This window comes from Rhinoderma darwinii, chromosome 2 (genome assembly GCF_050947455.1).
Source record: "Rhinoderma darwinii isolate aRhiDar2 chromosome 2, aRhiDar2.hap1, whole genome shotgun sequence".
NCBI lineage: Eukaryota > Metazoa > Chordata > Amphibia > Anura > Rhinodermatidae > Rhinoderma > Rhinoderma darwinii.
Window position 1 is genome coordinate 98198744 of NC_134688.1, and position 26187 is coordinate 98224930.

General features: G+C 42.9%; 1 protein-coding gene across 1 annotated transcript in view; it reads right to left on the reverse strand.

Annotated features, from left to right (window-relative positions):
• Nucleotides 1-1820: 1820 nt before the first annotated feature.
• MARCHF9 (membrane associated ring-CH-type finger 9) overlaps nt 1821-26187 on the reverse strand; it is a 243179-nt gene continuing 218812 nt past the window's right edge. Inside the window, exon 5 of the mRNA XM_075851956.1 lies at nt 1821-2979. Coding sequence (XP_075708071.1) covers nt 2651-2979 — 329 coding nt within the window. The 3' untranslated portion in view covers nt 1821-2650. The remainder of the gene's footprint in view (nt 2980-26187) is intronic.

Consider the following 26187-nt stretch of genomic DNA (forward strand, 5'->3'; position numbering starts at 1 on the left):
TTCATCGGCTCCTCTGACGGAAAGGTTGAACGGAACCCAAGAATGGAACCCGAACGCTGATGTGAACAGGCCCTAAAATACATAATAAATTTGGTACATGGCATGTAGCACATGGCCAGTTTTTTGCCACAATTTGGGACAGAATTCTGGCGCATTTTGCTTAGTAATTCTCCCTCACTGTGTTCAGAAAGTGTCTTTCCCTGTTTTTTTCCTTATAATAGGAAACAAATTGATATATTAACGAGAAAGGGGGGGGGGGATGAAAATACCATCATCAAAAGATCCTGTTTCATTTTTGCTCTACGTATTTCAGTGAAAGAGCCTGTCTCGCTCACACACAGTTGTCTACCATGTAACGTTACGGATCACTGGCTTTTCTTTGTCTCTGCAGAGAAACTTTTGATGAGATTCTGTATGAGTGTTCTTTGTGGTCCATATACAGGGCCAGCGATCACTTATTAAACATGTTTCTGGGCTGTATTCTTCTAAATTCATAGAGCGTGTAATACCATATGCACAAATGCTTAAAGTGAATGTCCAACCCCGAATAACATTTTTTTTAATTAAAATAGATCCAGAATTCTGTAATTAATTTCCTAATATATCTTTATAGCAGTCAATTTTTCAGATTCAGAGCGCGAAATTCTCTGCACAGACATAGATTTAGAAAAATAAAATTATGGCTATCTGCGCTCGCCACTAGAGGGAGATTAGGAGCTTAAAGCATACAGTTTTATTGTTGAGTTTAATATATAAACAGTATGCAGTACGTTATTTAGCTCACTCTAGTGGTGGCTGCAGAAAAACTGAATTTTTTAATTAAACTCTATATCTGTGCAGGGGCTTTGAAAAACAGAGCTCTGACCACTATAATAATATATTAGTAAATAAATCAGCACAAAATGTAGGACCTACATAAGACAGAGTTCTGGAGCTCTATTTGCCCCCAAAGTTTCCCTTACCTCAGTGGTGCCATTGTGAAGATTCCCAACTATCCCCTTCTAGGAAGCAGCAGAAAACTGTGCTGGTCATGAACTGCAATGTATGTCAGTTGGAGTATTTCCTATACACAGTCACAGGTGGGGGTGACAGCGCTGCTTTGTTGTCATGGCCAGCTCAGGCTTCAGCTCCGCCTTAGAAACAGACAGTAGAGGATCATCAGAATGGAGTGAAATTTACCATTAAAGAAAGTGAAACTTTGGGGGCATGTAGAGCTACATAACTATGGGCAAGAGCTGAATTTTCAGATTTTGTCTAAACTTCAAATACTCTAATGTTGGAATTAACAAGATTTTAATTAGAATTTACTACAATGTAAACTAATTGTATACGTTCAGATATAATTATTGGCACCAATGAAGGTTTTGGACAGAAATCTCTTGGATTTGGAACTGAAGCTGGCCATACACATGCAATAGCTGTCGGTCAAAGCTCGTCTGGCTGACGCGATTTTACCCAGCTCCACCATAAACATGTACACGCGTGCATGTTTATTTGAATGGAGAGAGGGGAATAAGCCGCTGCCAGACTCCTCTGGCAGCGGCTTATTTCCAATGTAGAAAAAGTTTCGGGCATCGCGGTTCTCCAAGTGAATAGCAGCAAGACACAATAGTGGTCTACTTCTGCAAAAAAAAAAAAACGGGCCATTTTTTCTAGTATTGGACAACCCCATTAAGGGCTTTGATTGTTCTATGTTATCTATGAAAATAAAAACTGTTATTTGTTATATACTAAGTGATAAGTATGGAAATGATCAGGTGATACAAACAAGCAATAACGCATCCCTTGCATCGTCATACACAGACATACAAATGCAAACGTTACAGGAAAAACCTGATGCCTTTAATTTTAGATCCCAGTATGTGAATATGAAGAAAAAGAAAATAAATGTAGTTGGAGACCATTTGCATATAAATATTTTTTTCTTTATCCTCCCGCAGGGAGAAGAGAGGGAAAAAAATTACATTTACTCATGCAAAAAATGTAAAACCAGGGAAAGTACAAGCGTCTTATTGCAAAGATCCCATTTTGCCGTAAAAATATGTTTTATTGCACCTATTCATCGCTTAGAAAGTTATGAACCACTTCAGAGTCTTTGTTATTTCTGCTGTATTTACCCTTGTGTTTAGGCATTTCTTACAATTACTTTAATAATTGTATCTTTTCGTTTAGGTTTCTTTCCTATCTATGGTTTTCTGTGATGTTGTCATCCTTTTAAAGCTGAGGTAAAAACGTTAAGACTTGGTTCTTTTGATGACATTTTGTTTGTTTTTTTAAACCCTGGCTTGTGCTTTTCGACGTTTTTCAACGTTTCAGGTGAGATTTAATTCAGTTGATGACATTTGTTTGAGGGAACCCTATAGTTTCAATTCAGACTGGGCGAATACGTAGCAGATAATACGCACAGAAAAGTATTACGTAATAAAAGATAGCCCAACTTTTAAAAAATAAAAACCAGGGCTTCTCATATATGAACACAATTGGCCAAAATGCATTGAAATGCCGGCGCCTCAGGGATCAGAATTTTCTGTTTTCTCCAGCAAAACAAAGCTCTCTTCTTTCCCTTTCTGATACCAATGCACTGGTGGTATCAGTAGTAGCCAGTGAAGGATAGCAGCAACCCATTTCCTTCAACAATTCGGGCAATTTCTCATACTGTTGTCACTCTCATCACCACCTCTCTGTTGGAGTTTGAGCTATTTCGATGTTCATTAGGCCGCAGGTGGCTGAGGATGTGTAGGATTGTATAACCACAGTGATGGTTTAAAATAGTCCTAACCCGCTGGCTCCGCCCAGGGCCTCTATCATTGTGAGAAGAATGATTCGTCCGTGAATTCCTTCCCCCAAGCTTTGTAGTCCCACTAATAGGTTCCCCAAGGTCCTTGGTTTTATCATAATTCAGAACCTTCCATTGCTGATTTACGGCTTGCCATCGCTTGAAGATCCGATACACCGATGATCCCTCGTGGATAATCAAACCTGTAAAATATGAAAAAACGTATGAACATAACTGTAAAAATTATTGCAGGGAAAACATGTAGATGACGGCCATAGCATTTCATTAGAAGACTCAACAGGAAAAACTGATCCACTGAAAACTGATTCACTGTTGGAGCCTGAAGGGGCAGTGCACGACTAAGCCATTCTCTTTTTTCCTGGAATCTTCTTTTAAGGCTGAATTCACACATCACAGATTTTTTGCGGATTTCCATTGCAGATTTACACTTTGCAATGCAAAATGGTGACATCAGAGTCAAATCCGCTACAAAATCAATGACAAATCTGCGACGTGTGAACTCAGCCTTACAATATGGTCTGATAGGGGCTGCTACTTTATTTTTTCTGCTAGCTTTAATAAGTAAGACTCACGGTGCTTTTGTTTTACGCTTTTTTTTTTTTATAGATAACAATGGACACCTATCAGTGGAGACTTCAAGATCCTACAACCCGATCGAGCATGCATTTCACTTGCTTAAGTCAAAACTCAAAGGGTTATTCCCAAGTTGACCCTATATTATTTTTTTTATATTTTACATATTAATAATGAATAATTTTCCACTAAATATTTATTGTAATGAAAATATTAGTTTTTATTTCATCAATTTCAATCTAAGATGTTCTGCTTTTTGTTTTTTTACGAAATATCTGTATATATCGCACTTCACCAGCAAGCGGCGCTGTAATAGAATCACAACGCTGCTTGGCGCATCTGCGAGCTCCTGAGACTTCCATAATACAATACCAACATAACGTGCTTGTCCCAAAACTCTCTAAATGATCTCTATATAAGCATATAGAGAAAACATGGGGGGGACCAAGTGCAATGTGTGGCATCTGATAATAATTATGACTCAGCACATGGCTGAGGTGGAGGATGAAGTGCCGGCATGAAAGGTGAACGTGTAAGTTTTGCGCGCTCACGCTTGAGAAGACAGAGGAGAAAAGGCAGAACTGCGCAGGCGCGACAGAATGAAGAAAACTCTGGTGGTCGTCGTTTCCATAGAAATGACCGGCACAACGAAATAAATGAGTTGCACTTCAGAGGATGGCATAACTTCAAAACGATGCACTACCGAAAACAGGAGCTACTTAGAAAAATGTATATTTTTACATTAATAGGGCTTGGAACATGGAACTTTAACCCTTTAAGGCAGAAAGACCCACAAACAAGCAACAACTGAAGACGCTGCAGTAAAGGCCGGGCAAAGCATCACAAAGGAGGAAACCCAGTGTTTGGTGATGTCCATGGGTTCCAGACTTCAGGCAGTCATTGCCTGCAAAGGATTCTCCACAAAGTATTAAAAAAAAACAATTTTATTTATGGTAATGTTAATTTGTCCAATTACTTTTGAGCCCCCGAAATGAGGAGGCTGTGTAGAAAAATGGTAGCAATTCCTAAACGTTTCACAGGATATTTTTCTTCAACCCCTTGAATTAAACCTGAAAGTCTTCACTTCAATTGCATCTTAGTTGTTTAATTTCAAATCCAATGTGATGGCAGCAGAGCCCAAATCATGAAGATTGTGTCACTGTCCAAATAATTCTGGACCGAACTGTAAATGTTTGCATCAAGCCAAGAATTAAAATAAATTGCCTTTTCTTTCAGGGGGATACATTTTTGCTGGCACATTACTTATACCATTACTGGCTTCTTCTCAAGCTGACAATTCTTGTACGTCTGTAAATGGCAAATGTCTCTGCATCCATGGAGTCAGCATAAGATTGCTGAAAGACAGAGCACAAATTGCATGCCACACTGGGACTATTATCGTGTGATGGACGCTTCATTCCAAATTTATTGCACTTCAACATCAGTATTGTGATTGAATTAGTTGTCGCCTAGGTCAGAGCTGGGGAAGATCTTCCACTGCTGTCTATAAAGAACATGGGTGGTCAACCTAACACATTTAACGTCCTGTTTTGTCCATTTTGGAGTGGGAATGCTGTCACACATACGCGGCCACTTTCCATTGCATTCTGAGCAAGAAGCAGAAACTATTTCCACATGTCCAGGCTGTTTCCCATTCACTATGATGGGTGACTGTACATGAGTGGCCACCCCTTTCCTTCAAAAAAGGGTGTCGCACCACCCCTGATCTTAGTATTGGTAAGGGACTCACTACTTTCACTGATCAAACATCTATGGCAGAATGTACTGATATATATGCGTATAGTCAGAAATCCCATTTAGCAGTGCTGATGATGCCCAGAGCTCTGGGATCTAAAGAAAATATGCTGTGGTACAGCTACAGTACACAGTTACATGAGTACCCCCTGCTATTCTGCCACACTGTGTACTGTACAGAGCCAGGGGCTGCAAAGGGAATACCTGAGGGCCACATAAGGCCTTTGATTTGCCAGTTGCCCACCACTGATACGTAAAGTACTGAACATTCAGAAGTAACTCCACTGCATTACAATTTGGGTGCTGAGGTAGCAGTTGTGCCCGGGCCCTGTGCCTGAGGGGGCTCAAAGGCCCCTAAGCCACATAAGAAGACACCGTTATTATAAATGGCACATGGTAAGTTGGGGAACCCTGTTACATATTTTGCATCAACTACACCCCTGTTCAGAAAGATTAGCTCCTCAACCTCCATCCTTGGAAACAATGTATATCTGTATTTACCATCATTTTTAGACTTCCTTCACAACTCCGAGCTGATGGGTAGAAGGCTATAGGAAGAGGTTACTTTTTACCAGATATTTGATTGATTTTTACTTAGTTTTATTTTATTCTTTGGAAACAGCAGGTGCTGAGGCAGCTGAGTGTAGCCGTGTGCACAAAGCCTAAAACGGTTTTTCTTTTCTTTGCTACAAGTGACATCGAAGATTAATAAACAGTAATGAAACTGTATGGATGAGTGGCAAGCACTTTTTACTATTTTTATTTTATCTGAATTTGTGAACTGTTACTGTTTGTAATGAGTTTTATGTTATGCCCTCCATTACATAAAATAAGGCATCATATGTGATAAATTTGGCTTCTTCTGCCTTATCTGCTTGTTTGAACCGTCCAGTATATTATGTTATATAACATAGCAGCTTTATAGCTTTTAATATATTGTATTTACATGAAAAATAATCATGTTGTTCCATCTAAAAACCTCACATCATTTAGATTAAAGGGGTTTTCCAGTCCCTAAAAATTGATGGCCTATCCTCAGGACTTCTGGGACCCCCGCTGATCAGCTGTTTTGAAGGAGGTTCAGCGCTCGTACGAGCGCTGCTTCCCCTTTATTTTTACTTGCTCACTGTAAATCATCGACACACATGTAGCAGCGATTCACAGATATTGCATCATGTTTTCACATTCACTTCAATGTGAGAAAAGACTGCAATACTGTGAATCTCTGCTACATGTGTGTCGATGATTTACAGTGAGCAAGTAGAAATGAAGGGGAATTCGTACAAGCGCTGCCCCTTCTTCAAAACAGTTGATCGTCGGGGGTCCCGAAAGTCGGACCCCGAGCCATCAGCTATTGATGGCCTATCCTGGGGATAGGCTATCAATTTTTAGGGACTGTAAAACCCCGAATGTGAGCGTTTTGCACGCGCAAAAAACGCTGCGTTTTGCGTGCGCAAAAGGCACTTGACAGCTCCGTGTGTCAGCCCCGTATGATGCGCGGCTGCGTGGTTTTCGCGCAGCCGCCATCTTTATGACACTCCGTTTGGATCTTTGTAAACATTTGTTTACATTCATACTTTTACTTCTATTGCGCGAATCACGCGCGTCCCACGGAAGTGCTTCCGTGTGGTGCGCGTGATTTTCACGCACCCATTGACTTCAATGGGTGCGTGATGCGCGAAAAACGCCGTAATATAGAACATGTCGTGAGTTTTACGCAGCGGACTCACGCTGCAGAAAACTCACGGACAGTCTGCACGGCCCCATAGACTTGCATAGGTCCGTGCGACCCGCGTGAAAACCATGCGGGCTGCACGGACGCAAATCACGTTCGTCTGAATCCCCCCTAATAGTTATACTAACGCCTCAGCTAATATAGTTACATCTCTATAAATGTCTCTGGACGCAGCCATAGCAGCCAGAATAAGAAGCATTCATTGTTTACATTGCTGGTTACATACAGAAAAGTGAAAAATGGTTGTAACGTCCGTGGTCGCTGACCACGAACTCCTTCCATCTAGTCGACACCCTTCTGTCCAAAGATGTCTGCACATGCGGCCGTCCTGTTCCGCAGTGACCACCAGCTTGCGCTCGTGAGCTCAGTCCAGACTTGAGAAGCGAAAGCGCATGCATGTGGGTAATTGAGCTGATTGCTCCCTGGGCTATAAGAAGGTCCCAGCCCCATGCTTCCATGCCTGAGCGTACTGTCACGTAGGGTTCGTGGACCCACTGGGCCGTACCGCCTTGGCGGTATGGCAGCTGGCCAACAGGGTGCAGTTCACAGTTCACAGTTCGTATAAGGTACCTGTGGCATCTCGGACAGTAGCAAGGCAGGCTCGGCTGGGACTAGGCAGCAGGTAGACGTCAGGCGTGGAGCAGCAGGACAGGCGTAGGTCCAGCACAGACCGGCCACAGCCCAACATGGCACTGGAACAGGATAGCACGGGATACAGGACACAGGATACAGGAACACTGGAACTGGAAAACACTAGGAGGCCATTTGCAAGACAAACTAGGATACGACAAACAACACTCAGGCATGGAAGCATGGGGCTGGGACCTTTCTTATAGCCCAGGGAGCAATCAGCTCAATTACCCACATGCATGCGCTTTGGCTTCTCAAGTCTTGACTGAGCTCACAAGCGCACCCTGGTGGTCACTGCGGAACAGGACGGCCGCTTGTGCAGACATCTCTGGACAGAAGGGCGTCGACTGGATGGAAGGAGTTCGTGGTCAGCGACCACAGACGTTACAATGGTGATCTATAGAAAAAGGTTTATAATACTTAAAATGGATCTGCAGCAATATGGGTGGGAGCGCCCCTCTCATGAATACAGCAGACTTATAATGATGAGTCTGCTGTATTCTTTTAGCGATACAATTAGCCAAATGGCACATTTTTTATGCCATTTTTGCTACTAGGAGAACCGATCTTTAGCTGTTATATGCTGCCCTTACATAGGGCAGCATGTTAAGGAGACAGATCTTTTTAATGTATTTTTGAGTTTTAAGACCCCTGTATAATTATCTACCCTCTTTGCAGCACAATTGGCACAGGGAGACTGGTTCATGCAGCTTATGTTTTGTGTTTTCTAAATAGTTTTTATTGAAAATTATTTTTACTTTTTGAGATACAGCTGCTTTGTATCCTGTATACAGAGCAGCTGTATCTTGTGCTGAGACCTGAATCCATCAGGTCAGCGGCACTGACGGGTTCAGCAGGATCCACCTGTTATCGATCACATTTAAGTTATGAACTTAGATATGATCGGTAACAGCTCGATCCTGCGTGGACTCGCTGTCACTGAACCCGTCAGTGCCACTGACCTGACAGATACAGGTTTCAGTGCTAGATACAGCTGTTCTGTATACAGTATACAAAGCAGCTGTATCTCAAAAAGTAAAAGTAATTAAAAAAAAAAATTATTTAGAAAGTTGCACAGAACACACTGATAGACATTTTTATTTTAAAAAAATATTTTAAAGGCGTACATAGCGTTTAAAGGAAATATATCATCTATATATTTGGTTACTAATTAAAACCAGATACATATATTATTTTCTAGTGTATTTTTAATATTTATTATTTTTATTCTATTTTCTGTACATGATTATTGGGGCAGCCAATATCAAACATCATTTAGAGATACGTTTTACATCAGCCAAATGGACTATAGAAACCTGTAGAACGGAGATGACCCATTGACCTTCATGAGAGATGTGCCCTTTCTAGGCATCCTCTGTAAACTGTGCAGCGGTCACTGTGCAGGGAGAGGGAGGGGGATCTGTGACCCTAACGTTTTGTGAATGGTGTTAACCAGTTTTATCTATATATAGGTGTTAGGCTTCGTTCGCATCTGCGTCAGGGCTCTGTTCCAACATTCCGTCGGAGCTTGCCGTCAGAACGGGACCCTGATTGAAATAAACGAAAACCATAGGTTTCTGTTTGCGTCCCCATTGATTTCAATGGGGACGGATCCGGTGTCAATGGTTTCCGTTTGTCACCGTTGTGTAAGGGTTCCGTCGTTTTGACGGAATCAATAGCGTAGTCGGAAATCATTGGCAGCGGATCTGTCACCATTGAAATCGATGATGCTGACGACGATGATGATGATGCAAACGGAAACCTATGGTTTCCGTTTGTGTCAGTCAGGTCTCCGTTCCAAATGGAACGTCGGAACAGAGCCCTGACGCAGATGTGAATGAAGCCTTACCTGTCATTGTAATCCTGCCTCTGATGATAATGATAACTACCTAAAAGTCATCGCTACAGAACAGGAAGTGTCAGCCAGTGCTCAGTGGCCAAAATGAAAACTGCAAAAAACTAAAATTAAATATGTTTAACATGAAAACTTGATTTAGACAATAGCTCACTTTCTGATGACACATTCATTCCCTTTAGGGTATATTGCCCCAATTATACACTTACACACAAGGAGGCCACATGAATAGACGTAAACGGGATCCTGACTAAATTGATTGTTCATGCGATAAAAAAAGCTTTTTACCCATAATGGTGTTGTTGTCCTCTAAGGACATTGCCGACACAGGTTGTGGAAACGTGCTGGGACAATAGTGTTTGTTTTTATAATTAGTGTTTGTGCCACTTTCACCAATAATAATGTTAAAGAGAAGTGGGTTAGGGTCAGGGTGAATAAAGGATTGTTAAGGGAAAGATTCTGCTGGGTTGCACCTTTCATGGCGGGTGCTCTGCATGCTAGGGCCATCCTACACTTTCTAGTGAAGACATATAATGTAGCGGGCTCAAAGTGACAAATACCAGCTAAAACAAAAAAAACAAAAACATCTAGACCCCGGATGATATGTGAGTATTGTAAGAGACTTACTTTATTATTGATTTGTCTCTTTGTAGATGTTTTTTGCTTTATAAAAAAAAGTTCCTAATAAAAGTTGGGTTTCAATAATTAGACATTTTCGGTGAAAGTGGCTGGTCCACTGCACATAATAATATTATATTAGTCTAAGCGGTATTATTATATATTACTATTATTATATTAATTATACCGTTGCTCATCTTGTTTCAGTTATCAGGTATATTGACATTACCGGCAGAAACTTCTATGTACACGGAAATGGGGAATACAATTCCATGCGGTCTTTTTCTTTCTCTTTTTTGTCAGGTATATTCTGTAAGATAGTGTTGACTTTCATTCAGATAAAGGGGAAATATAAGAATATATGAGCAATATAGAAGTCTGTCTCAAAGCGGTATATTCTTCTGGTTGTTTCATTGCCTCCTTAATCTTTACATCGTTTTTCCTGTAAATTTAGCATAAACCAATTGCAATAACATTAACTCAGCACCTTCTCCTTTAGTTACTGGAAATGGAATAATGCTAATATGTCACTTGTCTAATTAAAATGTTATGCAGTAGTCAGCTAACCAGAAAATAACTTCACCGTCATAAATCACAACTTTATTTGGGAAGTTAGGACCAAAACAAGTTCATTACTCAATAATAGCAGATTTGATAAAGAATAATGAAATATATCCTGACAACCTGTAGGTGTTTATAAGCTCACAGGCCGAATAATATAGAGAAAGCTCTGCTGTACGTCCCCCAACATTACTTTACGTAAAGCAACGCAAGATTGTCCTCTATTCTGGGGAAGATTATCTCCCTTATATGGCACCTGACGGAGCACGGTACAAAATCCATGTGGCTCTAAAATAGAGGGCCACACAGGACTCTGTGTGCCGTCATATAGCCTCATGCACACGGTTCTGCTTTCAGCTGTAAAAGTGCATGTACTTCTGCTTCCCCTGCCAATTCTCATTGCTATTCAACGAATTTGGCCATCTTCCATAGATTTAAAGGGCAATGCTCAGGAAATCCTGCACTGACCAATAATCCAATCCATGTTCCCCATGGTATTTTACCACCTGCTCTGAGATATGGGGGGAGAATTTAACAACTTTTCTATGGCAGTTATCTGGCGTTGAAAAGTCTCGGCTCAAAATTTGCTACTTTTGGTCTATTTTTCGCCAATCTCAACATATTTATAAAAAGTGGATGAAGCGTAGCAGAAGGGGGTTAGTCCACCTGCAGCCCAGTGCATTTATTATAATTTACGCCAAAAACTGGCGTAAATTTTAGCAGAAATCTACGCCAGCTCCTGGCTGGCATAGATTTTGCTCAGTAGCGCACAGACAGCCTCTTAATAAATTTGTCGCATCTTACTCCAGCTTGTTAAAACTGGCATGTGAAACGCCAATGTTAATAAATTCCTCCCTGTGTTTTTCCTGACTGTGGATGAACTTCACCTGATCTATGCCTGTGTATCACCCATGAAAATACTTTATTCTTGACCTCGGCTGATGACTCTGTACTGCTCTAATACAATAACCGCTTGTCCCATGGTCACCTGTTGCTATTAGAGACAATTCTTGGGGCTGCAAACTGGGGACTCCCTCCTGCAGAAGTTTGTACCTCCTTGCTGAGGCTCAAGGGTGACTAATGGATTATGCCTTAAGGTCCTTGTATGAACGCTCGTTCACGATCATTGCCCTATGTTAACAGGGCAGCGATCTGCCGATGAACGAGCACGCGTTTATTCATCAGCTGATCAGATGCGGCCATAAAAAAGGTCACTAGTCGGCAGCACATCCCCCTGTGTAAACTGGATGTACTGCCGACAAAATGAGGACAAACAATCATAGTATCCCCATACTCCCGATCATGGCTGTGATTGATAAGCTGTATTGTCGATGGACACTCGTTTAAGGTGGTTAAGCATGAGAAAATATCTGCCGTGTAAAACCAACTTTAGACTCGGCGCTCCAGTGAAGCCCCGAAGCCAAATCCAAAGGCAAAACATGACACAAAAAGTTTGTCAGGAATTACAGCCATTCACACTCTCATCAATACAATGCTTTTCCTTATAGACATTATACTTTATACTATTGTAATTTTACTCTATATTATTTTATTGTAATACAAAAACGGCATATTACAGTTAATAATTTAGACTCTTCTAAGCAGATACATTGCTGTAGGAATAGGTGGAGAATGTCGGGATTCCAGACTAATGTGATATAAATCATGTATGGTTGTCCTGATTCTGTGGAAGTGCATTTGCAGGGGGCATCTTTCACGCAGTTTGGTTTAAATAGGAAATGTCAACCTATAAATATATTTCTATTTATAAGCGACTGTATGTTTAATACCATATTCCGAACCAACCTAGTAATAAATGCCAGTATGATGAACTACTATGGGGCAAATATATAATGTCTCCTTCGTAGAACACCTAGGCTGGACAAATCCCAGGAGCTGGAAGGCAGACAGGTAACCAAATTACCATAATTTCTATTGCCATTGATGGATGGCTACTAGCATTTACTGATGGCTTATAGATTCCAAAATATGTCTCCTGAAACGTATATTATTCTCTCCAGCCGTATTGTCTCTCCAACGCTGCAGGATAGAAGAACTGAACACATGTAATGCTAATATATATTTCCTTATCTGATCTCAGGACCACCACTGCCTGTTTGCCGGTAGATTGTCAGGCTGTTCTGTATAGACAGGATAAGAGGAATAGAGCGACCTAAACATAAGAGGACGCTTCAGCTCAGACTGGCCCTATATACAAATGTTTAGTTGTGGTTCATATGTGAATTGCACTTTACAGGGCACCATTTTCTCAAGGCCGCCAATAAGCTTGAACTGTGCCTATGGGTGTGCAGAATTTATTAGAATACAGACACATTAAAGTGGATGTCCGTTTTCAGAAAATGAATGTTATATTTTGTACAATTAAAAGTTATATAATTTTCCAATACACTTTCTGTATTAATTCCTCACGGTTTTCAAGATATCTGCTTGTTGTTATTCCGTAAAAACCTTCACTGTTTGCTTGCAATGGATAATGTGCATGGTCATGGGATGGACACACAGGTGAACGGTTCATTACAGTTACAGTATGTATATCAGAGCTGTGTCTTCCAATGATCCCAACGCCTGTGTGTCCATCACATGACCATGGACAGAATTTTTTCCACTGGAAGTAAACAATGGATGTACCTACGGAATAACAACAAGCAGAGATCATGAAAACAGTGAGGAATTAATACTGAAAATATATTGGAAAATTGTATAACTTAATTATATAAAAAATAACATTAATTTGCTGAAACAGGACAACCCCTTTTAAAACCTATTTGCAAATGTAAAAATACAATTAAATACTACGGTTAAAAAATAAATATGTCCATCAAGTTCAACAAGGGATGGGAAGATGCTAACTTTCTGGTCTGATATCCTAATGTTTTAGCCAAAATTAGCACGAAAAATTCGGAAAGTCTTCAAACGTTTTCTATTTTTCCACATTTTGCTATGTTGAAGCCTTGTGCTAAAATAAAAAAAAACAACACGTTTTTCCCTATTATTCTGCACTCAAAACCGCATAACAACAAAAGTGAAAACAGAATGTTAGTAATCTTTGCTAAATTATTAAAAAGAAAAAATGTAAATTTTGCATTGACATAAGTATTCAGACCCTTTACTCAGTACTTAGTTGAAGCACCCTTGGCAGTGATAACAGCCTTCTTGGGTCTGATGCCACAAGGTTTGCACACCTGGATTTGGTGATTTTCTGCCATTCTTCTCTGCAGATCCTCTCAAGCTCTGTCAGGTTGGGTGGGGACTCTCGATGGACAGCCATTATCAGGTCTCTCCAGAGGTGCTCAATTGGGTTCAAGTCAGGACTGGCTGGGCCACTCAAGGACAATCACAGAGTTGTCCCTAAGCCACTCCTGTGCTGTCTTGGCTGTGTGCTTAGGGTCATTGTCTTGTTGGAAGGTGAACCTTCGGCCCAGTCTGAGGTCCAGAGCACTCTGGATCAGGTTTTCATTAAGATATCTCTGTACTTTGCTCCATTCATCTTTCCCTCAAACTTGACCAGTCTCCCAGTTCCAGACACTGAAAAACACCCCTACAGTATGATGCTGCCACCACCATGCTTCACTGTAGGGATGGTATTGGGCAGGTGATGAGCAGTGACTGGGTTCTTCCAGACATGATGCTTAGAATTGAGGCCAAAAAGTAAAATCTTGGTTTCATCAGACCACAGAATTCTGTTGCTCACAGTCTGAATGTCCTTTTAGGCGCTTTTTTTTTTTTTTCTGCAAACTCCAGCGGGCTTTTATGTGTCTTTTACTGAGGAGAGGCTTCTTTCTGGCCACTCTGCCATGAAGCCAAAATTGATGGAGTGCTGTAGTGATGGTTGACCTTCTGAAAGTTTCTGCCATCTGTACACAGGATCTTTGCAGCTCAGCCAGAGTGACCATTGTGTTCGTTGACACCTCTCTTACCAAGGCCCTTCTCCCCCTCCCGATTACATCGTTTGGTGGGACAGTCAGCTCTAGGAAGAGTCCTCGTTGTTCCAAACTTCTTCCATTTAAGAATTATGGAGGCCACTGTGCTCTTGGGAACTTTCATTGCAATACAGATTGTTTTGTACCCTTCTCCAGATCTGTGTCTCCACACAATCCTGTCTCTGAGCTCTACAGGCAGTTCTTTCCTCCTCATGGCTTGGTTTTTACTCTGATATGCATTGTCAACTGTGAGACCTTATATGGACAGGGGTGTTTCTTTACAAATCATGACCAATCAAATGAATTTACCACGGGTGGACTCCAATCAAGATGTAGAAACATTTCAAAGATGATCTAGAGAAAGGGGAGGCCCCCAGATCCAAATTTCAACTGTCACAGCAAAGGGCCTGAATGTCCATGAGAAATTTGAGTTTTTCATTTTTAATAAATTTACAAAAATGTCTAAAATTCTGTTTTCACTTTGTCATTATCAGGTATTGAGTGCAGAATGATGGGAAACATTTTTATTTTTTTTATTTTAGCACATGGCCTCAACATCAACATAACAAAATGTGAAAAAAGTGAAAGGATCTGAATACTTTCCGAATGCACTGTAGATCAGATCATTACTGAGTAACATTAGGGTAAAGCTTTAACCCCTTCCCGCACCTTGGCGTAACTGTACGTCCAGATAAGCAGTAACTTCGCGCACCTGGGCGTACAGTTACGTCCGCGCTTTAAAAGTTAACCGCCGCGCGGCGCTACACCGCAGCGGCGGTTAACTGTGCAGGGTGTCAGCCCTGCTCTCCCCGTTGCCGATCAGCGGCCTGTCGCCGCTGAAATCGGAAATTAACCCCTTCGATGCGGTGGTCGATTGCGATCACCACATCGAAGAGGTTTACAGCGGATCGGCAGCCCCCCACATGTATTTGCGGGGGCTGGCGATCCTTATCATGGCAACCAGAGGCCAGACAATGACCTCCGGGTTGCCATGTACGGAAGCCTCGGAGAATCAGCCTCCGGCCGTTCCTCCTCTGCTTCCTGTCAGTGTGACAGTTACGTCACAATGACAGTTAGAACACATTACACTACGTGTGTAGTGTAATGTGTTCCAGCAGCGATCAGAGCTGCCAGTCTAAGTGTCCCCTAGTGGGACAAGTAAAAAAAGTTAAAAAAAGATAATAAAAATGTTTCGAAAAAGTGTAAAAATCAAAGTTAGAAGTGACATAAACAAAGAATGCTTTTTTTCCTATAATAAGACTTTTATTATAGGAAAAAAAATTAACACGTTAAAAAAAAGTACACATATTTGGTATCGCCGCGTTCGTAACGACCCCAACTATAAAACTATAATATTATTTTTCCCGCACGGTGAACACAGCGAAAAAAATAAACGAAAAACAGTGCCCAAATCACAATTTTTTGGTTACCAACCCTCCCAAAATATACAATAAAAAGTGATCAAAAAGTCGCATGTACGCCAAAATGGTACCAATACAAACTACATCCCGTCCCGCAAAAAACAAGCCCTTACACCGCTTTTTTGACTGAAAAATAAAAACGTTATGGCTCTAAGAATATGGTGACACAAAAATTAATTTATTTTATAAATAAGTGATTTTATTGCACAAACGCTGCAAAACATAACAAAATTATATACATCTGGTATCGCCGTAATCGTATCGACCCGCAGAATAAAGTATAATGGTCATTTATAGCCCAGGGTGAAGGCCATAAAAAAAACAAATAAAAAACATTGTCAGAATTGATGGTTTTTGGTCACCTTGCTTGCCAAAAAATGTAATAAAACGTGATCAAAAAAATTTCTGGTACCCCAAAATGGTACCAATGAAAACTACAGATTGTCCCGCAAAGAATAAACCCTCACACGGCTCCGGTGGAGAAAAAATAAAACAGTTCTGGCTCTCAGAATATGGCGATGCAAAATGTGCAGTGTTCCAAAAGCAGATAAGATCGGGCGCCATTTATCAGTGCGACACCGGCCACATATCTGCGGATTATTATTTATTTACTGCATTATTATACCCTCTTATTATACCCTGATGTACCCCGCACAGATAACATGTACCCTGATGTACTCCGCACAGATAACATGTACCCTGATGTACTCCGCACAGATAACATATGCCCCCACATTATAAACTGAAACACCAGTAAAACCCCAAACAGAACAACTACCAAGCAAACTCTGCGCCCCAAAAGCCAAATGGCGTCCCTCCCTTCTGAGCCCTGCAGCGTGCCTAAACACCAATTTACGTCCACAGATATGGCATCGCCATACCCGGGAGAACCCGGTTAATATTTTGAGTTATTTGTCTTCAGTGGCACAAACTGGGCATAACATGTAGTGCACTAAAATGGCATATGAGTGGAAAATTGTAATTTTCACTCTGCACCATGCGCTGCGCATTAACCCCTGCGCGCACCATGACATAGCATGTCGTAGTGTGGGGGGTGATGTATGGAGCGTCTCTCGTAAAAAATAAAGAATTTAGAACGGCAAAATCGCTGTTTTTTTGGTCACCTTGGCTCTACCTAAAAATGTAATAAAAAGTGCTCAAAAAGTTGTATGTACCAAAAAGTTGCACCAATAAAAACGACCGCTCGTCCCTCAATAAATAATCCCTCATACCGCTCTATTGACTGAAAAATAAAAAAGTTGTGGCTCTTGGAACGCGGGGAGGAAAAAACTAAGAAGGAAAAGAAAAAAATGGATCACTCCAGAAAGGGTTAATTACTTTCTAATGAAAAAAACATTTATGACCACACGTGGGGTATTGCCGTACTCGGGAGAAATTGCTTTACAAATGTTGGGCAGCTTTTACCTCCTTTATCCTTTGTGAAATTGAAAAAAATGCAACATTTTAGTGGAAGAAATGTCGATATTCATTTTCACGGCCTAATTCTAATAAATCCTGCAAAAGACTTGTGGGGTCTAAATGCCCACTATATCCCTAGATAGATTCTTTAAGTGGTGTAATTTCCACTTTTGGGGGGTTTCCACTGTTTTGGCCTCTCAGGGGCTTTGCAAATGCGACATGGCACCCAAAAACCATTTCAGCTAAATTTGAGCTCCAAAAGCCAAATAGCGCTCCTTCCCTTCTAAGCCCCGGTGTGGGTCCAAACAGCAGTTTATTACCACATATGGCATATTTCCGTAATCGGGAGAAATTGTTTTACAAATGTTGGGGTGCTTTTTCTCCTTTATTCCTTGTAAAAATTAAAAATGGCTACCTTTTTTCAGAAAAAAAGTTGATTTTTACCTTTACAGAATAATTTCAATGAATTCAGCAAAACAACCGTGGGGTCAAAATGCTAACTTTACCCCTAGAAAAATTCCTTGAGGGGTGTAGTTTCCAAAATGGGGTCACTTTCCGGGGGTTTCCACTATTTTGTTCCCTCCAGTGCATTTCAAACGCGACATGGCACTGAAAACCATTCCAGCAAAATCAGAATTTCAAAATCCAAATGGTGCTCCTTCCCTTCTGAGTCCTGCTGTGGGTCAAAACAGCAGTTTATTACCACATATGGGGTATTGTTATAATCAGGAGAAATTGCTTTACATATGTTGGGGTGTTTTTTCTCTTTTATACCTTGAAAAAATTAAAAATTTCTAAGTTTTTTCAGAAAAAAGTAGATTTTCATCTTCACAAAATAATTCAAATAAATTTAGCAAAAAAACTGTGGGTTCAAAATGCTAACTATACCCCTAGATAAATTCCCTGAGGGGTGTAGTTTCCAAAATGAGGTCACTTTTGGGGGTCTTTATTGTTTTGGCCCCACAAGACCTCTTCAAACCTGACATGGTACCTAAAATATATGCTAAAAAAAGAAGGCCCCAAAATCCACTAGGTGCTCCTTTGCTTCTGAGGCCTGTGTTTCAGTCCATGACCGAACTAGGGCCACATGTGGGGTATTTCTAAAAACTGCAGAATCTGGGCAATAAATAATAAGTTAAATTTTTTGGGAAAAACCTTCTGTGGTATAGAAAAAAATGTATTACAAATGAATTTTGTATAAAAAAAATGAAATTTGTAACTTTCACCTCTACTTTGCTTTAATTCCTGTGAAACGCCTAAAGGGTTAATACACTTTCTGAATGCTGTTTTGAATACTTTGAGGGGTGCAGTTTTCAAAATGGGGTGATTTATGGGGACTTTCTAATATATAAGGCCCTCAAAGCCACTTCAGAACTGAACTTGTCCTTGTAAAAATCGCCTTTTGAAATTTTCTTGAAAATATGAGAAATCGCTGCTAAAGTTCTAAGTCTTGTAACGTCCTAGAAAAATAAAATAATGTTCAAAAAATGATGCCAAACTAAAGTAGACATGTGGGGGATGGTAACTAGTAACTATTTTCTGTGGTATTACTATCGGTTTTACAAGCAGATACATTTAAATTTCGAAAAATGCTAATTTTTGCAATTTTTCGCTAAATTTTGGTGTTTTTCACAATTAAATACTGAATCTATCGGGCAAATTTTGCCAGTAACATAAAGTCCAATGTGTCACGAGAAAACAATCTCAGAATCGCTTGGATAGGTAAAAGCATTCCGGAGTTATTACCACATAAAGTGACACATGTCAGATTTTAAAAATCGGCTTCGTCCTGAAGGCCAAAACAGGCTCAGTCCTGAAGGGGTTAACTTTGATTATGATCTCAATACAATCTCTGCAAATAGCCAAATATTACATTTTTACTATTGTATGTATTGTTCTGTTACTTTTAGTGTATAAAAGTCTTCTGTTGCTATATAGAAACTATCCACCAACCAAAATCTGCTGCCTGATGATCTGTTATTCTTATGTTTCTCTATTTTGTACTTTTTTAAGCATTTGTTACTCATCTGGACAACCCCTTTCCATTTGTCCTAATAGGGCATATAGATGTTATAGGGGGTCCTCCGCTCAAGACCCACATTTATGAGCCAGAGTGGAGAGCTGCTGCAAAGAACATCTCCAGCTCCAGTTGATTTGACCATTACATAGTCACCCAATCATTTGGGATGGTTTCAGGGAGAAACACATTTTTTTCTACACTGCACAAAGCAAATAGGATATATTACTAAGCTGGATGTTGGATTTCACAAGCTAATATAGCCAATTTTAATGCGAGGTGAAGCTTCACTTTGACTTTGGTTCACACTGTGCGTTTTTTAGCATTTTTACAATGCATATTTTTAGTTTTTTGTTGTTGATGAACTCCCATTGAGAGATATGTGAGTTTATCTACCAAAACCAAAAAAAAAAGTGTTTCAAAAACGCAACAATAACGCAAAGGCTGGGTTCACACGACCATGTTACGTCAGTAATGGACGGAACGTATTTCGGCCCCAAGTCCCGGACCGAACACACTGCAGGGAGCCGGGTTCCTAGCAGCATAGTTGTAAAGGATCTGCCAGGCACTGCTTCGGGGTTAATTCCCAGAATTAATCAGTCAACACCTGAGTGTACATCCCTGAGACAGACACCAGCTTCCTCCACTCAGGCTGGCAGGCTTAGGAGTGGGAGAGCCTATCGCAACCTGGCCAGACTCAGCTAGCTCCCGCCCTCGGTCTATTTAAGCCTGCTCTTCCTGTCCATCTGTGCTTGTGAATTCTTTCCTTGAGGTTTCCTGGCCCGGCTACAGCTCCTGCTACTTTTTGATCCTGCTCCATACAGACCCCGGCTTACCGACTACTCTTCTGCTTTTCGCTTTGTACCTCGCACTCTCCTGGCTTGACTCGGCTCGTTCACTACTCTGTTGCTCACGGTGTTTCCGCGAGCAACTGCCCATTTCCCTTGCTTGTATTCCCTTGTTTGTTTGTCGTGTTTGTCATGCACTTACTGAGCGCAGGGACCGCCGCCCAGTTGTACCCCGTCGCCTAGGGCGGGTCGTTGCAAGTAGGCAGGGACAGAGTGGCGGGTAGATTAGGGCTCACTTGTCCGTTTCCCTACCCCCCCCACCATTACAATTCACAAGCCTTATACCTAGTCTACCCTGGTCCCTGACACCATTATGGAACCCCGTGAAACCCTGGCTCAGCAAATGCAGGGTCTCTCCCTACAGGTCCAGGCCCTGGCTCAGAGGGTCAACCAGCCTGATGCTACCTTGGTAGTTCCCCTCACCGCACCCCTTGAACCCCACCTCAAGTTGCCCGACCGGTTCTCAGGTGACCGGAGGGCTTTTCTCTCCTTTCGGGAGAGTTGTAGGCTTTACTTTCGCTTAAAGCCTCACTCCTCAGGTTCTGAGAGCCAGCGGGTGGGTATAATTATGTCCCGGCTCCAGGAAGGGCCCCAAGAGTGGGCCTTCTCCTTGGCTCCTGGCGCCCCTGAACTTTCCTCCGTTGATTGTTTCTTTTCTGCCCTCGGACTTATTTATGACGAGACTGACAGAACTGCCTTTGCCGAGAGTCAGCTGGTGACCTTACGTCAGGGTAAGAGACCTGTTGAGGAGTATTGCTCTGACTTTAGGAAGTGGTGCGTAGCTTCTCGGTGGAATGACCCTGCCTTAAGGTGCCAGTTTAGGTTGGGTCTGTCGAATGCCCTGAAAGACCTGCTAGTTAGTTATCCCTCTTCTGACTCCTTAGACCAGGTTATGGCTTTAGTGGTACGACTTGACCGACGTCTCAGGGAACGACAACGTGAACGTTTATGTGTTTTTTCCTCCGACTCCCCCATGATGCCTCCCGAAGTCCCGTTGCTTCGTTTCTCCCCTAAAGACTCAGAAATACCTATGCAACTCGGGGCCTCCGTGTCCCCTCAACAACGTAGAGAATTCCGCAGGAAGAATGGTCTCTGCTTCTACTGTGGGGATGTCAAGCATCAAGTAAACAACTGTCCCAAGCGTAAGAATGCTGTCAGAGAGCTCCCGCGTCTAAGTGATCATCGGGGAGGTCACTTGGGCGCACAGGTATTTCCCGTGAATATGAAACATACTAAGATATTGCTTCCCTTTCAGGTCTCTTTTGGTGGTAGGTCTGCTACCGGCAGTGCCTTCGTGGATTCAGGGTCCTCTACTAATATCATGTCTGTGGAATTTGCTATGTCTCTCGCTATGCCTCTGATTGATTTGCCTAAACCTGTTCCGGTAGTGGGTATCGACTCCACTCCTCTTGCTAATGGTTATTTTACACAGCATACCCCTGTTTTTGAACTCCTTGTTGGCTCCATGCATTTGGAGCAATGCTCTGTACTATTGATGCAGGGATTATCGTACGATTTGGTTCTAGGTCTTCCCTGGTTGCAGTTGCATAATCCTACGTTTGACTGGAATACTGGGGAGCTAACCAAATGGGGTAATGAATGTTGTACGTCATGTTTTTCTGTTAATTCTATTTCTCCCCCTAAGGAGGTGAATACGCTACCCGAGTTTGTTCAGGACTTCGCTGATGTTTTCTCTAAAGAGGCCTCCGAAGTGTTACCGCCTCATAGAGAATACGATTGCGCTATCGAATTGGTACCAGGAGCTAAGCTTCCTAAGGGTAGGATATTTAACCTTTCTTGTCCCGAACGTGAAGCCATGAGGGAGTATATCCAGGAATCCCTGGCCAAGGGTTACATTCGTCCCTCTTCTTCTCCGGTAGGTGCTGGCTTCTTCTTCGTAGGGAAGAAGGATGGTGGTCTTAGGCCATGCATTGACTACCGTGGCCTGAATAAGGTCACGGTAAGGAACCAGTATCCCCTTCCTTTGATTCCTGATCTCTTTAATCAGGTTCAGGGGGCCCAATGGTTCTCTAAATTGGATCTACGGGGGGCGTATAACCTTATTCGCATCAAAGAGGGGGATGAGTGGAAGACTGCGTTTAACACGCCCGAAGGCCATTTCGAATACCTCGTCATGCCCTTTGGGTTGTGCAATGCCCCTGCGGTCTTCCAGAACTTCATAAATGAGATTTTGAGAAATTACCTGGGGATATTTCTTGTAGTGTACCTTGATGACATATTGGTGTTTTCCAGGGACTGGTCCTCCCACATAGAGCATGTCAGGAAAGTGCTCCAGGTCCTTCGAGAAAACAAACTGTTTGCCAAAATCGAAAAATGTGTATTTGGGGTACAGGAGATACCATTTTTAGGTCAAATCCTCACTCCTCATGAATTCCGCATGGACCCTGCCAAGGTTCAGGCTGTGGCTGAATGGGTCCAACCTGCCTCCCTGAAAGCGCTACAGTGTTTTTTGGGGTTCGCTAACTATTACAGGAGATTTATTGCTAACTTCTCGGTCGTCGCTAAGCCTCTTACGGACCTCACTCGCAAGGGTGCTGATGTCCTCCATTGGCCCCCTGAGGCCGTCCAGGCTTTTGAGACCCTCAAGAAGTGCTTTATCTCGGCCCCCGTGCTGGTTCAGCCCAACCAAAGGGAGCCATTTATTGTGGAGGTTGACGCGTCCGAGGTGGGAGTGGGGGCCGTCTTGTCCCAGGGTACCAGCTCCCTCACCCATCTCCGCCCCTGTGCTTACTTTTCTAGGAAGTTTTCGCCCACGGAGTGTAACTATGATATTGGCAACCGCGAACTTTTAGCCATTAAATGGGCATTTGAAGAGTGGCGCCACTTCCTGGAGGGGGCTAGGCACCAGGTAACGGTCCTTACCGACCACAAGAATCTGGTTTTCCTAGAATCTGCCCGGAGGCTAAACCCGAGACAAGCTCGATGGGCGTTGTTTTTTACCAGATTCAATTTTTTGGTTACCTATAGGGCCGGGTCTAAAAATATTAAGGCGGATGCACTGTCGCGTAGCTTCATGGCCAGCCCTCCTTCGGAGGAAGATCCTGTTTGTATTTTGCCTCCAGGTATAGTCATTTCCTCTATCGAGTCCGATTTAGTCTCTGAAATTGCTGCTGATCAAGGTTCAGCTCCTGGGAACCTTCCTGAGAACAAGCTGTTTGTTCCCCTGCAATTCCGGCTAAGGGTACTTAGGGAAAATCACGACTCCGCACTATCTGGCCATCCAGGCATCCTGGGTACCCAACACCTCATTACCAGAAATTATTGGTGGCCTGGTTTGCCTAAAGACGTTAAGGCCTACGTCGCCGCCTGTGAGGTTTGTGCCAGGTCCAAGACTCCCAGGTCCCGACCAGCGGGCTTACTGCGTTCGTTGCCCATTCCCCAGAGACCTTGGACACATATCTCCATGGATTTTATCACCGATTTGCCTCCATCCCAAGGCAAGTCGGTGGTGTGGGTGGTGGTAGACCGCTTCAGTAAAATGTGCCACTTTGTGCCCCTCAAGAAACTACCCAACGCCAAGACGTTGGCTACCTTGTTTATCAAACACATCCTGCGTCTCCATGGGGTCCCCGTCAATATTGTTTCTGACAGGGGGGTACAATTTGTTTCATTGTTTTGGAGAGCCTTCTGTAATAAGTTGGGGATTGATCTGTCCTTCTCCTCTGCTTTCCATCCTGAAACCAATGGCCAAACGGAGAGGACTAATCAGTCTCTAGAACAATACTTAAGATGTTTTGTCTCTGACTGTCAATTTGATTGGGTTTCTTTCATTCCCCTCGCCGAATTTTCCCTTAATAACCGGGTCAGTAACTCGTCAGGGGTCTCTCCCTTTTTCTGTAATTTTGGGTTTAATCCACGGTTCTCCTCCGTTTCACCTGGTTGTTCCAACAATCCCGAGGTGGAGGTCGTTCATCGGGATCTGTGCACAGTCTGGGCCCAGGTTCAGAAGAACCTAGAGGCGTCCCAGAGCATACAGAAGGCTCAGGCCGATAGAAGACGTTCTGCTAACCCCCTGTTTGTGGTCGGGGATCTGGTGTGGTTGTCATCCAGGAACTTGCGTCTCAAGGTTCCGTCCAAAAAGTTTGCTCCCCGGTTTATTGGGCCGTATAAGGTCATTGAGGTCCTCAGTCCTGTCTCTTTCCGGCTGGAGTTACCCCCGTCTTTTCGTATACACAACGTGTTTCATGCCTCCCTCCTGAAACGCTGCTCCCCGTCCTTGGCCCCCTCGAGGAAACCTCCTGTTCCCGTCCTCACCCCTGAGGGGGTGGAATTTGAGGTGGCCAGGATCGTGGACAGCAAGATGGTCCAAGGCTCCCTCCAGTACCTGGTCCATTGGAGAGGATACGGGCCCGAGGAGAGGACTTGGGTACCCGCCCGGGATGTTCATGCTGGGGTATTGGTCAGGAGGTTCCACCTGCGTTTCCCCAGTAAGCCAGGTCCACTTAGAAAGGGTCCGGTGGCCCCTCATAAAAGGGGGGGTACTGTAAAGGATCTGCCAGGCACTGCTTCGGGGTTAATTCCCAGAATTAATCAGTCAACACCTGAGTGTACATCCCTGAGACAGACACCAGCTTCCTCCACTCAGGCTGGCAGGCTTAGGAGTGGGAGAGCCTATCGCAACCTGGCCAGACTCAGCTAGCTCCCGCCCTCGGTCTATTTAAGCCTGCTCTTCCTGTCCATCTGTGCTTGTGAATTCTTTCCTTGAGGTTTCCTGGCCCGGCTACAGCTCCTGCTACTTTTTGATCCTGCTCCATACAGACCCCGGCTTACCGACTACTCTTCTGCTTTTCGCTTTGTACCTCGCACTCTCCTGGCTTGACTCGGCTCGTTCACTACTCTGTTGCTCACGGTGTTTCCGCGAGCAACTGCCCATTTCCCTTGCTTGTATTCCCTTGTTTGTTTGTCGTGTTTGTCATGCACTTACTGAGCGCAGGGACCGCCGCCCAGTTGTACCCCGTCGCCTAGGGCGGGTCGTTGCAAGTAGGCAGGGACAGAGTGGCGGGTAGATTAGGGCTCACTTGTCCGTTTCCCTACCCCCCCCACCATTACAATAGTTATGTACGATGCTAGGAGTCCCTGCCTCTCCGTGGAAATACTGTCCCGTACTGAAAACATGATTACAGTACAGGACAGTTGTCCCGCAGCATGGCAGGGACTCCTAGCATCGTAAATAACTATGATGCTAGGAGCTCGGCTCCCTGCAGTGTCTTCAGTCCAGGACTTGCGGCCGAAATACGTTCCATCCATTACGGACGTAACATGCTCGTGTGAACCCAGCCTAATGCTATCTCATCATAAGCCTGCAGTGAAAGCAATAAGGCTGAGTTTAATCAGGCTGACTCATGTGGTCGAAACAATATAGTGATTAAAAAGACTTTGTATAGTCAGGTTTACAGCTTTAAAAATGTAGCTTGGTTTGAGGCTACTCAGCTATGAAAATTGATTTTCGGCCAGCACTATATAGATGGATTGGCGTATACAGACAAGAAGAAAAACAGGGTTGAATCTGGGTCAGTAAAAAAAATTATCTATCTATCTGAGTCGGGACACCCTTTCTATCCAAATGTAGGGTGCCCCGAACAATGCATAGACAGTGAAAGAGGAGGTTTCACGTACAGACCTGAGCGCCGCTGCACTATTTACATGCAATGGCGCTGAGGTCAGTAGGTCCTGTAGGGAGGGAAGGCATATTTTTATAACATGTATTTATATGTTTTGTCAGGTTTTAAGGGCACAATGGGGGACGTGTCACCCCCATTCTTCCAGTAAGTAGTGGTCCTAGGGGTCAGTAGGGGACCCACGTTAGAATACCCCTTTAAGTAGAAGAGGGGCTTCCATATTCAAAACAATATACCATTTTAAATTTAATGCCAACTATTTGCAAAATTGTGTTCCAAGCCTTAGCACTGGTGAATTAATAAAACAGGCGTGATGCCAGTGACTGCAGCAAAAGGTGTTTCATAGCTTAAAGAGGTTTTCTGACCCTAATTTAACAT